The sequence below is a fragment of the Neovison vison genome, chromosome 7 (genome assembly GCF_020171115.1).
Source record: "Neovison vison isolate M4711 chromosome 7, ASM_NN_V1, whole genome shotgun sequence".
Taxonomy (NCBI): domain Eukaryota; kingdom Metazoa; phylum Chordata; class Mammalia; order Carnivora; family Mustelidae; genus Neogale; species Neogale vison.
The window spans coordinates 16,159,368-16,172,092 of NC_058097.1; the positions used below are offsets into that span (position 1 = coordinate 16,159,368).

General features: G+C 45.6%; 1 protein-coding gene across 1 annotated transcript; it reads left to right on the forward strand.

The window, feature by feature from the left end:
- Window positions 1-213: 213 nt before the first annotated feature.
- Window positions 214-8,065, forward strand: NOB1 (NIN1 (RPN12) binding protein 1 homolog). The gene is made up of 9 exons (XM_044255820.1): window positions 214-291; window positions 415-547; window positions 1,367-1,497; window positions 3,442-3,513; window positions 3,710-3,838; window positions 3,931-4,134; window positions 4,712-4,809; window positions 6,636-6,780; window positions 7,485-8,065. Exons 1-9 carry the CDS (start codon window positions 229-231, stop codon window positions 7,752-7,754), a joined length of 1,245 nt encoding a protein of 414 aa, XP_044111755.1. The 5' UTR covers window positions 214-228; the 3' UTR covers window positions 7,755-8,065.
- The last annotated feature ends 4,660 nt before the right edge of the window (window positions 8,066-12,725 follow it).

Sequence of the window (12,725 nt, forward strand, 5' to 3'; positions counted from 1 at the left end):
GCGCTAAGGGGTGGGCCGCAGGACCCTACCTCCTACAGTGTCTCCCAAAGTTTGACCTGCCCACACCTGACACGCGCCTGGGTATCCCTGAGCTGGGAAAAGCCTATGCGGCCGCCAGGAGGCGCCGCAGAGTCACAACTGGACGTCCCGGCTCCCAGAGGCCCAGTTTGGAACGTAGGGGTGGAGCCAGCTCTGTGCGCAAGCGCTCTGAGGGCGCGTTCCGTCAAGATGGCGCTCGTGGAGCACGTTGTGGCGGATGCCGGGGCTTTCCTGCGAGACGCGGCTCTGCAGGTAAGGAGGGCTACCGCCAAGAGGAGCAGGGACCGAGCTGGACCAACCCCTGAAGTATTGCGGGCAGTCGGTCAGTGCATTGCGTGGTATGGATGGGTGTAAGCTGTGTGGGTCTTTCCGCAGGACATCGGGAAGAACATCTATACAATCCGGGATGTGGTGAACGAGATTCGGGATAAAGCCACGCGCAGGCGGCTCGCCGTCCTGCCCTACGAGCTGCGTTTCAAGGAGCCCTTCCCGGAGTACGTGCGGCTGGGTGAGTGCCTCTGCCCCGGTGTCGATGGCGAAGCTGGGTCCCAGGCTAACCGGTTGGGGACCGACTCGGGTGGGACTGGAGGTCTGGCTGTTTTATCAGCTTTGATTCAGAACCACGTTCTAGGAGATCATGGTGGCAGAGAGGCTCTCTGGGTCAGGCCTTGCCAGTTATTAGCTATACACGGGTTACTTACTCTTTCTGAAAAGTAACTAATGGTAATAGGGTTTGGTTGAAGGATAGAATAAGAAGCTTTTAGTACAATGCCTAATACATAGTAAGTGCCCAACAAATTTTAGCTGCTAATACCTGCTTTTTAGGAAATGTGAGTGGTATTGTTATAAAGCAGAGTCTTTACAGAGCAGTCCAATAATTTTGTTTCATCATAAACTACAACAGTTATTAACAGAATTAACTTGTAATCCCATTATGGAATTTGAATATCCTGTTAATCTGGCTTGTTATACTTAGAATGAAAGAATTTTAGACCAGAGAAGATATCATCTATTCCAACATAATACCAGATTTAATAAGGAACTCTCATCATTTGCAGACATTATGCTTTCAGTTACTTTCTGTTAACTTTGTTCTCGTGTCCCATGGTCTGGACTGAATAAGGATGTCACAATAAACCTAACTGGCTTGAATTTTAATGATAGAGAGTACAAATGTCTCAACAGTGAGTAGAAAAAGGAAATGAATGCAAATATTAAGAATGTTTTCTTGGGATATTGATCCTGAGTTCTTTTTCATACTTTCACTATGGTTCCCCAAGGTCATATAGCTTTTTGTTTCTAATTTGAGTTGGGGCTCTCTTTACAGTGACCGAATTTTCAAAGAAAACTGGCGACTATCCCAGCCTCTCTGCCACAGATATTCAAGTGCTGGCACTCACCTATCAGTTAGAAGCAGAATTTGTTGGGGTGTCTCACCTAAAACAAGAACCAGAAAAGGTAAATCAGGAGGATTATTGGTTTTCCTCCTTTTAACTTTTTTATTCTGGGAACTATCAGATACACGGAGTAGAGGGAATAGTTGGACCCAGTGTCCACATTCCTCTCTCTCCACACTTAGCAAGTCATGATCTATCAGGTTCATTTCTACTGACCCCCAGCCCTTAGGATTTTGAACTCAGACATTGTATTTCATTGATATTTCTTGGTCTCTCTCTCAAAAAGCAAAAAAAAACCCTACAAAATCATTAAACAGAATTAATAATAATTCCCTAATATTGTCAAATGTCTACCTAGTATTCACATTTCCCAATTATTTTACAATTTTTTTTTAAACATTTGTCTGGATCACGATCCCAGTAAGATTCTAATGTTTCAGTTAGCAGATGCATCTCAGTATCTCAGTCTCTTGATCTGCAGGTTTTTAGAAAGGGCTGGTTAAATTTGGAAAATGCAGAAATAGAGTAAAATCAGCTATGTTCGGGGCGCCTGAGTGGCTCAGTGGGTTAGAGCTTCTGCCTTCGGCTCAGGTATGATCCCAGAGTCCTGGGATCGAGCCCCGCATCAGGCTCTCTGCTCGGCGGGGAGCCTGCTTCCTCCTCTCTCTCTGCCTGCCTCTCTGCCTACTTGTGATCTTTGTCTGTCAAATAAATAAATAAAATCTTAAAAAAAAAAAAAAAAGCTATGTTCTTGCTATTTTTAAACAGAACGCTGTGTGCTTGCCTATTTGTTTGTTTGTTTGTTTGTTTAAACTCTTGCCACTTTCAAAATTCTAGGTTCCTATTGTGCTTTCAGGGACTTGGCCGCATTGGTTAGGTTCAAGAGATTAATTGATTTGTGGCTGGGTCCTATTGGCTTTTCCCAGGCCAGAAGATTTTATAAGCCAAATAATCATGTAATAATTAATTTCAAATAGTGTTAACAAGAATTGCTTAATATTCTCTGTCTCAAATCATCAAAAGTCTTCTAAACTCACATTTGTGTACTAATTGGGACTGCCTTCACATGTTTTCAACCAGATTTAGAGCCTCCAGTTCAAAGAGCCTAAAACTGATGGGTAAAACACAGATTTCTATGTGTCACTGAAGTGTTTTAGGGAGATGCGGTAAAGGGAAACATAAAGCCCGAGTCTGAGACTGAGCACAGTGTGACTAGAAGCTGGGTATCCATTTGGCATCCATCAGTTCATGATTCCTAAAAATAGCCCTTTTCCTGCAGCCTTTTGGGCACAAGTTAGGTTTGGGGGTTGTTTTGTATTGTTTTGTTTTGTTTTTAATAAATTCTGTGGGGGTCTTGAACTCATGACTGTCAGTTTAAGAATCTCATGCTCTACCTACTGACTAGGCAGGTGCCCCAGGAATTAGATAGTTTCTATCAGAAGCTTTAAAACAGTATATCTTTTAAAAATACAGTATCAGGTGACTGGGTGGCTCAGTAGGTTGAGCCTCTGCCTTCGGCTCAGGTCATGATCTCAGGGTCCTGGGATCGAGCCCTGCATCGGGCTTTCTGCTCAGCGAGGAGCTTGCTTTCCCCCTTTCCTTCCGCCTGCCTCTCTGCCTACTTGTGATCTCTCTCTCTCTCTCACTGTAAATAAATAAAACCTTTAAAATAATCATCATCATCATCATAATATAATACATTATAATAATAATACATTATCTTTTGACCCAGCAATTCCACTCTTAGGCATTTATCCCAAGTATATAACTAAAGATACATGTAAGTTTTATAAGTAACGTTGTTCATCAATGCATTCAAAAAAGAACTATTCCAAAGTCGTTATTTGGTAGTTAAGGGATCACTGAATAATTATTTTTATGTTTTCCAATTTTTAATAACTGTAGGGAAGATACTTTGTTTTCTGTTGACTTACTCTTCATGCTCAATTGTCAGACTGTGTATTTCTCTGCTTAGAGCTGTCACTTTTTTCTTTTCTTTTTAAAGGTTAAAGTGAGCTTATCAAGTCAGCACCCAGAAACTCCTCTCCACATTTCTGGTTTCCATCTCCCCTCAAAGGTAATTGCTTAGATAAGCCATGCTCTCCTGCCCTCTTTTGCTATATATCTCCACAAATTGCATGCAGTGAACCACATTTATTAAACTAATATCCTAGTTTGTCCAGCCCCTGTCAGATCTGACTTGTGTCATCTATCATTCCGCATATAATCCTCTCAATTTTCAGGTTTTAAAATTAATTTTCTTTTAACCTCAGTCTAAACCCCCACGAGAAACAGTACAACATGGACAGCCAGCTGGTGAGCCTGAGAACCTAGAATTCACTTCCTTCATGTTCTGGAGAAACCCTTTGCCTAATATTGATCATGAACTGCAGGAGCTGCTGGTAAGGCCCTATGTATGATTCCCCGAGGACAGCACGCCAGCTTCTTCCTGCCGTTCCCGTGGGCTGGGACTTTGTGAATTCTCTTGTTTCAGATGGACAGAGATGATGATGTTCCAAGTGAGGAGGACGAGGAAGGAGAGAACGGATTTGAAGAAGGGAAAGACCAGGATAGTGACGATGACGGGGGCGGTTGGATAACTCCCAGCAACATCAAGCAGATACAGCGGGAGTCAGAGCAGTGCGCTGTGCCAAAGGATGTGCGGGTTGGCTGTGTGACTACAGACTTTGCCATGCAGGTGGGTGGATGGGCATCAGCCGGACCTAGGCTCTAGTTCATAACCTTTCACAGGAGTATATACAGTTCTACTCTGTGATGCCTCTTTTCCTGGTTCTAGAAACTTTACCTGTGCTCTTTGATTATCTGTAGCTTTGGTTGGGAACTAGAAAATCAACATAGTGACAAAATAGATGTCTTGTATTAAGTTTCATGTTCTGTTCTCAGTTAGGTTCTTGGAAAAAGTAGAGGTTTCCAGCTCCTGAAAGAGTGTATTTTTGTGTTTGACAAAATAAATATCTTTGTTTTTGTGTGTGTCTTTTTTTTAAGCTTTTAAAGGCAACACGATAAATGTCTTTGTTAAGAGAGATGCTTAGTGAGGGGCCCTGGGCCAAAGACCCGGCCCCTTCAAATACAAGGGGGAAATCTAGGTCTTAGCTCTAGTTTACATGCCTTGAGCGGCATCCTGATCTTCCTTTCCCTCAGCAAAACCCCCTTATGAACCAAACCAGGCTTTGCGAAGTCTTTTCACTGTAATTGTACAGATGTTAGACTTTGGTTTTGCTGACTTGGGTGGTGCTTTTGCTCATTGGTTGCAGAACGTCCTGCTACAGATGGGGCTGCATGTTCTGGCCGTGAACGGCATGCTGGTCCGAGAGGCCCGGAGCTACATCTTGCGCTGCCATGGCTGTTTCAGGTACACAGCTGACGATCTACACCCGCGGCCTCTTTGTGGACCGCTTCTCTCCCTGTCCTTTGTGCCAGCTTCCGGGAGGATGACCTTGTGTGTAGGTTTTCCTCCCCCTTGTCCTTCATAGGTACCTAGGTTCTGTCCTCACCAGAGCGCTGAAACCTCTGGGACAGAGGCCACCAGTGACCTCCTGTCTTAGTATCTTAGTCATAGGATTAAAGGCGTGGATTGTGGAGCAAAGAGCCTTTATCATTTAACCACATGCACTGCAGCATTTATGGATGAAATGATGCCTGGGATTTGCTTTGAAATAATCCACGGGTGGGAAGAGCGGGTGGGGGTAGGATGGAACAGGATGGCCATCAATGGATAGTTGTTGAAGCTGTGTGAGGGGCCCTTGGGGGTTCGTTGTGCTCTTTGGTCTACTTTATATTTAGATTTTCTATTTAAAAAAAAAAAAAAAAGGTGGAATGGATTCGGATGACACAGGCTCAGATCCAAATTCTGTCTTGCAGTAGCTTTACAGAAGTTGGTGAACTCAGATTTTTCTTGCATAAAATCAGAAGGGCTGATTGTCCTAGAAGAGTGTGGTATCTAGAACACAGGACACAGTCCACTCAGGTGAACTGTTAGTTCGCAGAGCATGCCCTTCTCTTCTGGGTCATAAAGTGGTCTTCATGGGGTGATGGAGGGGTGCTAACGTTCTGTGGGCAGGCCCCAGGGTCCCAGAGACCTGCTTGGAGTGGACGAGGCTGTACTTCAGCTTTGCCAGGGAAGCATGGCCCTGGGATTTTACGCTGCGGTGGCTGAGAGCCTCTCTGTAGATTCAGTCCAGATTTGGTGGCCATCATACAGATCATCTCGTGGAGGAGCAAGGTGTCTCCTGTGTCCCTAGTGCTGTTCCACTGAGGGTAAAGTTGTGTAGATGGACCACTGCTCCCCTGCCAGCTTTAAGACAACCAGGCACTCGTGACTCAGGGGCCCTGCCCTACCATCAGCCTCCGCCTTCTTCTCAGTCTTCAGTTTGGAAATGTACCAGGCCTAGGACAGTGAGGCTTCATGAAATCCCATTTCCCCCGTTGCCCTTTGTTATAAAACCCCAAGTTCCCCAAATGAACATGCATTCTTAGCAGCCCTAAGAAACGTTCTCCATTCTTGTGAGATTAGCCCAGTGACTGAGGCACTTGCGGTTTATTCTCAAAGACTTGCAGGTCAGGAATTCAGCTTCTTGGGAGATTCATCCAGCCGTAGCAGCTTTCCAGTGTTTCCTGCGGCATTCATTAATACATTCTGGGCACTTCTGGAGCTCCCTCTTGGCCCAGCAGCATGGCTGCCATCTCCAGGCAGGGTGTGGAGAGCCGCAGGAATAAGCAGGAATAAGCCCTTTGACTTGAGTCATGTGCCATTGAGAGCACTGATTGTGGAGTCACCTTCCTGGCCTTGTAGCTGCCACTTACTGGCTCCGTGCCACAGTTTCCTCAGCTATAAGATGGACAGAATGCCAGCTCTGTAGGATTGTTTTGATGTTAAACTTGTGGAATAATGTCTAACAGTAAGACTTCATTACTAGTGTAACAACATTTGGCTCAACTTCAGGCTGAATTACAGACTTGCTGCCTGTGTTACTTTGTTCATCTTTGCCCTTGGCACAGCACAGTGGCGGCTTGTCTCAGCAACACAAGGCTGGGCGGCCATGGTCTGTGACATGTTGGGCCATTCAGTCTCCCCTGTTCCTTCCTTCTCCTCCTCTGACAACCATGACTCATCTTGTGCTCTGGGGACGGGGTTTGCCCCCCATGACTTCTTTGCCAAAACTTTCCTTTTCTCTCCAGAACCACATCTGACATGAGCCGAGTATTCTGTTCGCATTGTGGAAACAAGACCCTGAAGAAAGTGTCCGTAACCATTAGCGACGATGGAAGCCTACACATGCACTTCTCACGCAACCCGAAGGTGCTGAACCCTCGGGGCCTCCGGGTGAGTGGCGGCTCTCCCACTCCCCTCACAGCCGGGCCTGCGACTGGCAGAGCAAGACCTCTTAGCTCCAGGATCAGAATCTGCAGAGAGGACCAGGAGAGGCTTGGCATGGAACTGTCCCTCTGATGCCTTGAACCCAGCCTTACCTTGTAGCCCAAGATGGTCTGGCACTCTTCTAGTTCCGTCCCTGCCATGAGATCAGCCCTTTCTCTGATTTCTTATGGAGAATGGGGTTTTGAAGCACAGAGCTGAGCACAGGGTAGGCTCCTTGCCCTAGGGGGTCAGAGATGTCTCAGCCCACAGTGGATAGAGATTGTATGTGATCATACACAGGAATATTTTCTGTTAGATATCTGTATTTTAAAATGAGTTTGTAAGTTCCATTTCAACCCAACAGAGTTCATGCTAGCCCTCCCTGATATCTTGACACCATTTTCCATAATTACTTAATTGCTCAATCCTAGAACACTTGTTTCAGAGTTACTCACACCAGTGAAAATGGTACCTGCTTAGTAGAGTTCTGTGTTTGGAGGTAATTCCATTGCTAGCTGAGGGTGTGTAGTCACAGCACAAGGAGCAGTGACTGATAAACTCCCCTGATGTCATCTGCCCGCATCCAGAACCGTCAGGAAGCTTGACATTAACAGGATCGGACATGTTTGGATAGGGTGCCTGCCTAATGACCTTTCTTTTCTTGTTTGCAGTATTCGCTTCCCACTCCCAAAGGGGGCAAATACGCCATCAACCCCCATCTGACTGAGGACCAGCGCTTCCCTCAGCTGAGACTGTCCCGAAAGGCCAGGCAGAAAACGGACGTGTTTGCCCCTGACTACATAGCTGGGGTATCTCCCTTTGCAGAGAATGACATCTCCAGCCGGTCGGCTACGCTGCAGATCCGAGACAGCACCTTGGGAGCAGGGAGAAGGCGGTTAAATCCCAATGCTTCCAGAAAGAAGTTTGTGAAGAAGAGGTGAAGTGCAAGCTCCGCGGGCCAGCGGGATTGCCGCCGAGGCGCGCGGGTACCTCGCTGCCCGGTTGTCAGGTCCAGATCCCTCTGGGTCCAGGCAGTAGGCCTGGCTTACGCAGCGCTGCTTCCTGACTGCCTGGGATGGGTCGGGTTCATGGTGCAACTGGCCTGGGAGCATCCAGAGAGCTGGGATTCCTGGCATGCTGAGCAGAGTTTGATGAAAACAGAAGGAATGGCCCCATGGAGCACATCCTCAGCATTCCAAGAAGGGAACTTCCAGCTCTTAGTATTTTTCTAATAAATGTGGTTGTGAGCTCCTATGCCTTTTCATTACGTCACCAAATGTCTAATGCTTAGGTAGCTGGAAAGTAACACTTAAGCTGTATACTCAACTATCAAGCATTTAGATTATATTTTTTACAAAAAAATATACTAGGTCTGTTATAATAAAAGCAACTATTTTTTCTTTTTTAAAACTTATTCTTGGGGCACCTGGATGGCTCAGTCAGTTAAGCATCTGCGTTCAGCTCAGGTCATTATCCTGGGGTCCTGGGATCCAGCCCCACAGCAAGCTCCTGCTCTGTGGGGAGTCTACTTCTCTCTCTGCCTGCTGCTCCCCTTCTTGTGTGTGTGCTTTCTCTTTCTCTGTCAAATAAATAAATAATTTTTTAAAAAAAACAACACATGGGGCGCCTGGGTGGCCTCAGTGGGTTAGGCTGCTGCCTTCAGCTCAGGTCATGATCTTGGGGTCCTGGGATCGAGTCCCGCATCGGGCTCTCTGCTTGGTGGGGAGCCTGCTTCCTTCTCTCTCTGCCTGCCTCTCTGTCTACTGTGATCTCCCTCTGTCAAAGAAATAAATAAAATAGGTGCCTGGGTGGCTCAGTGGGTTGACCCGCTGCCTTCGGCTCAGATCATGATCTCAGGGTCCCGGGATCGAGTCCCGCATCGGGCTCTCTGCTCAGCAGGGAGCCTGCTTCCTCCTCTCTCTCTCTGCCTGCCTCTCTGCCTACTTGTAATCTCTCTCTGTCAAATAAATAAATAAAATCTTTAAAAAAAAAAAAAACTTACTCTGGAGCCTTTCATTCATTTAAGAGAGTTCAGTGTAGTGAACTGCTATAGCCTTTCACCGAGTTTCAGTCTTACTTTGCCTTGTTTCCTTTTTCCTTTCTACACCCATGAGTACGCCAAGAATCTCCTAGGAAAATGATGTTCTTTTGCATCAGTTTAGGAAACCACATTGATATATTACCATTAATGAAGTAGAGCAGCACTCAGTTTCTCCAGTTTGTTCCACCATTCTTCCTATTTCTGAACCCTTTTCTTAAAGATTGATGTATTTTAGTGAGAGAGGGGCAGAGGGAGAGTTTCACACAGAGCATGAAGCCCAACATGGGACTCAGTCCCACTACCCTGAGATCATGACCTGAGCAACCAAGAGTTGGACATTCAACCCACTGAGCCACCCAGACACCCCTGAATACTTTTAACATATGCCTTGTGCAGCTGACTTTTTTTAAAAATATTTTATTTATCTGAGAAAGTACACAAGCAGGGAAAGCTATAGGCAGAGGGAGAAGCAGGCTTCCTGCTGAAGAGATGCTTTATCAATTGCGCCACCCAGGCGCCCCTGCAGTTGACATTTTTAATATTATAACTTTTTTTAAACAAGTTTTTTTTTTTTAAGGTTTTATGTATTTATTTGACAGAGATCACAAGCAGGCAGAGAGAGGGGGAAGCAGGCTCCCTGCTGAGCAGAGAGCCCGGAAGCCGGGTTCTATTCAATCCCTGGGATCATGACCTGAGCCGAAGGCCAAGGCTTAACCCACTGAGCCACCCAGTATCACGTTTTTAAAATGTCCCTCCATTTGGGTTTGACAGATTGCATAACCACAAGCAATGGTGGTAGGGGGAAACCCTTTGGGCAGAAATGTTCCATGAATGGTAGATATATAGGGTATCATGTTAAATGACGCTAACTTTGGTTACTTGGGATATGAACCTAGTACAAGACTTTTCCCAAGTTCTTTATATATTGATAGTATATATACAAAATATATATATATACCTAATCTTAAGGAGCTTTTGATGATCTTCAAAAACTCCTTAATTAGGTTTTTTTTCTTGTATAGTTATCTTACCCATTTGGCATATAGTTAGACTGAATTTAAACCAAAAACTGGGGCATCTGGATGGCTCAGTGGGTTAAAGCCTCTGCCTTTGGCTCAGGTCATGATCCCACGGTCCTGGGATCGAGTCCCACATTGGGCTCTGCTCAGCAGGGAGCCTGCTTCCCCCCTTCTCTCTCTGCCTGCCTCTGCCTACTTGTGGTCTCCGTCTGTCAAATAAAAAAAAAAAAAAGCATTAAGGTTTTTCCCATTTTTTTTTTTTTAACATAAGTAAACACAGTTTTAAAAGTAAAACCCAGGGCACCTGGGTGGCTCAATGGGTTGAAGCCTCTGCCTTTGGCTCAGGTCATAATCCCAGGGTTCTGGGATCAAGCCCCACATCAGGCTCTCTGCTCAGTGGGGAGCCTGCTTCCTCCTCTCTCTGCCTGCCTCTCTGCCTACTTGTGATCTCTATCAAATAAATAAATAAAATCTTAAAAAAAATAAAAGTAAAAACCAAAAGGTATACTTAGAGGCAGATGCCATTCCCTCCCTTCCTGTTTCATCTTAACAGATAAGGTCATTGGTTTCTTTTGTTTCTACTTCATCTTTGTTTTGTTCTGCAACTTTTTTTAAGATTTTATTTTTAAATAATCGCTACACCCACCATGGGACTTGAATTCACAACTCTGAGATCAAAAGTCCCATGTTCCACTGACCAAGGCAGCCAGGTGCCCTAACTTTTTCCTTAAACTAATAGTAGTAGTAGGGGTGCTTGGCTGGCTCAGTAAAATCAATCCATATCCATCCACAGAGATCTTCCTTGTTTTTATCACTCTGTCATGAAAAGCTACTAGTTCAAGCACTTCATCATGTTACACGCTCTGGGTTGAGTATGTAATCCATGTTCATCCATTTACTGGGCAGGACATTCATTGTTTACGAGATGTAGGTGCTGTGAACAGCAGTCATCCTCTACGTGAGATTAAATGCCTTAAAGTCACATAGCTTGTGAGTGTCCTGCCCAAGATTTCAGCTTAGTCTGTCTGCTTTTATGCAACAAATGGACCAGTGAAGACCATAAGAAACAGGGTGAACACTGGCTCTCCTGCCCTCCACCTCTGTGAAGCTCACTGAAGGTGCCGGCCTACAGGCTGGCTGTCACCGCTGCTGTCCAGGGTGCTGGAGGAGAGGGCCGTAGGGGCAAGATCCTGTGAGCGTCTGTTTCTCTTTCTCCTCATACTGTTAGAGCACTCATGTGCCCAACACAGAGGTCAATTTTAGGCAACCAACTTGAACAATGGAAACCTGAGTCAGGTAGAAGGACCTTTAGGGACACCCAACCCCAAACCATCTCACCCACCCCCGCCACTACATACAAAAGGGCCCATCAGGTGACCCACCACAAAATATCCGTAAGTCCCAGCTGAACAATAGGTTACTTATACTCAGACACAGATACCAAAAAAGGAAAATTCCATACTTTCCCAAAAGGCTGCTCTGGTCCCACCCAGCAAAGAAAACCTCAGAAGGATCCTTCTCACAGTTCACAGGCCAGAGCTAGTACTGCGGCCCCACCCACCCAGACAGGACCAGGAAATGCATTCCAGTCAACAGCTGGAAGGTAGGATGTTAGAAATACTTGGTGAATAGCCATTAGTAACAACCACAAATGGTAGAGATGCATACAAGTAACTTTGAAATAAACTTGGGAGGGGCACCTGGGTGCCTCAGTGGGTTAAGGCCTCTGCCTTCGGCTCAGGTCATGATCCCAGAGCCTTGGGATGGAGCCCCACATCGGGCTCTCTGCTCAGTGGGGAGCCTGCTTCCTCCTCTCTCTCTGCCTGTCTCTCTGCCTACTTGTGCTCTCTCTCAAGTAAATAAAAACAACAACAACAACAAAAACTTAAAAAAAAAAGAAAAGAAAGAAACTTGGGAGCAGGAACAATGGATAAAATGTTCTAAGTTTGTGCATAGCAGGCTGTTAATTCTAGCGTTTAGGTCGTTAGGACTTGAAGTTTTAAAAGTTTAAGAACTTTTATCTAAGTTATCCTTGAAAGTTTTGATTGCTAGTTCAGGACATGTGAAACTCATATTTAACCCAAATACTACTGGCAACCTTGATTGACACTTTTAGTTATTAATAATTAATAAGAGTTCTGAGATAGGGAAATGGAAGTACTCCATAAAAATCTGCTCTTTGCTCCTTTGCTTGCTTCTATTCTTGCCAGGACCTGCATCCCTACCCCACTTTACACAAGGCTCAGAATGTCCTCCTTATAAGGGACAAAGAGTTAATGATATCTCGAGAGTCGATAATATCTAAGGAAGGGCCAGATGAGAGGGACCCCCACGAAGCCATCATGTGCATAGTCCAGACCACCGGGGCCAGACATCTAGATGCCAAGACCATCTGGCTCCAAAGAAGAACACCTGGGCTCCCGTCTTTGTTCTAACAGGTTCCTGGATGCCTGGGAGCACACGTACACTGGACGACTATCCTCCCATTTGAACAAAGAGGAGACTCCTGCTCCTTTCCTTTCTGAGTCTCCCAGACACATCATCTATATCTCTTCCCTATCTCCAATAAGCTCTGTGGACTCACATTTGATTTCTCTCCTGCATGAAGCCAAGGACCCTCTTGTCTAGTTCTGCAGGACCCCCTCTGGGTCCCTGGATCAAGAGTGCCAGCATCAGTTCTACAAAACTATCTTCTTTAAAGCTCCGTTAATAGCAGTGTTAGTGACATTCCCAAAACACCTCCTAGGAAAGAGTATCACCGTAATCCACCATCAAGCAGCAAATGCAAAACCCTGGGACCTCAGGAAGCACAGCCCCCACATGTACTAGTTATTTTCACCCCAGTACACATG

What these genes read in the sequence shown, in the direction of transcription:
- NOB1 (XM_044255820.1), top strand. Translation starts at nt 229, where the DNA reads ATGGCGCTCGTGGAGCACGTTGTGGCGGATGCCGGGGCTTTCCTGCGA. An exon ending in TGCGAGACGCGGCTCTGCAG is followed by an intron (nt 292 to 414) that starts GTAAGGAGGGCT and finishes GTCTTTCCGCAG; the next exon opens with GACATCGGGAAGAACATCTA. An exon ending in TAAAACAAGAACCAGAAAAG is followed by an intron (nt 1,498 to 3,441) that starts GTAAATCAGGAG and finishes TTCTTTTTAAAG; the next exon opens with GTTAAAGTGAGCTTATCAAG.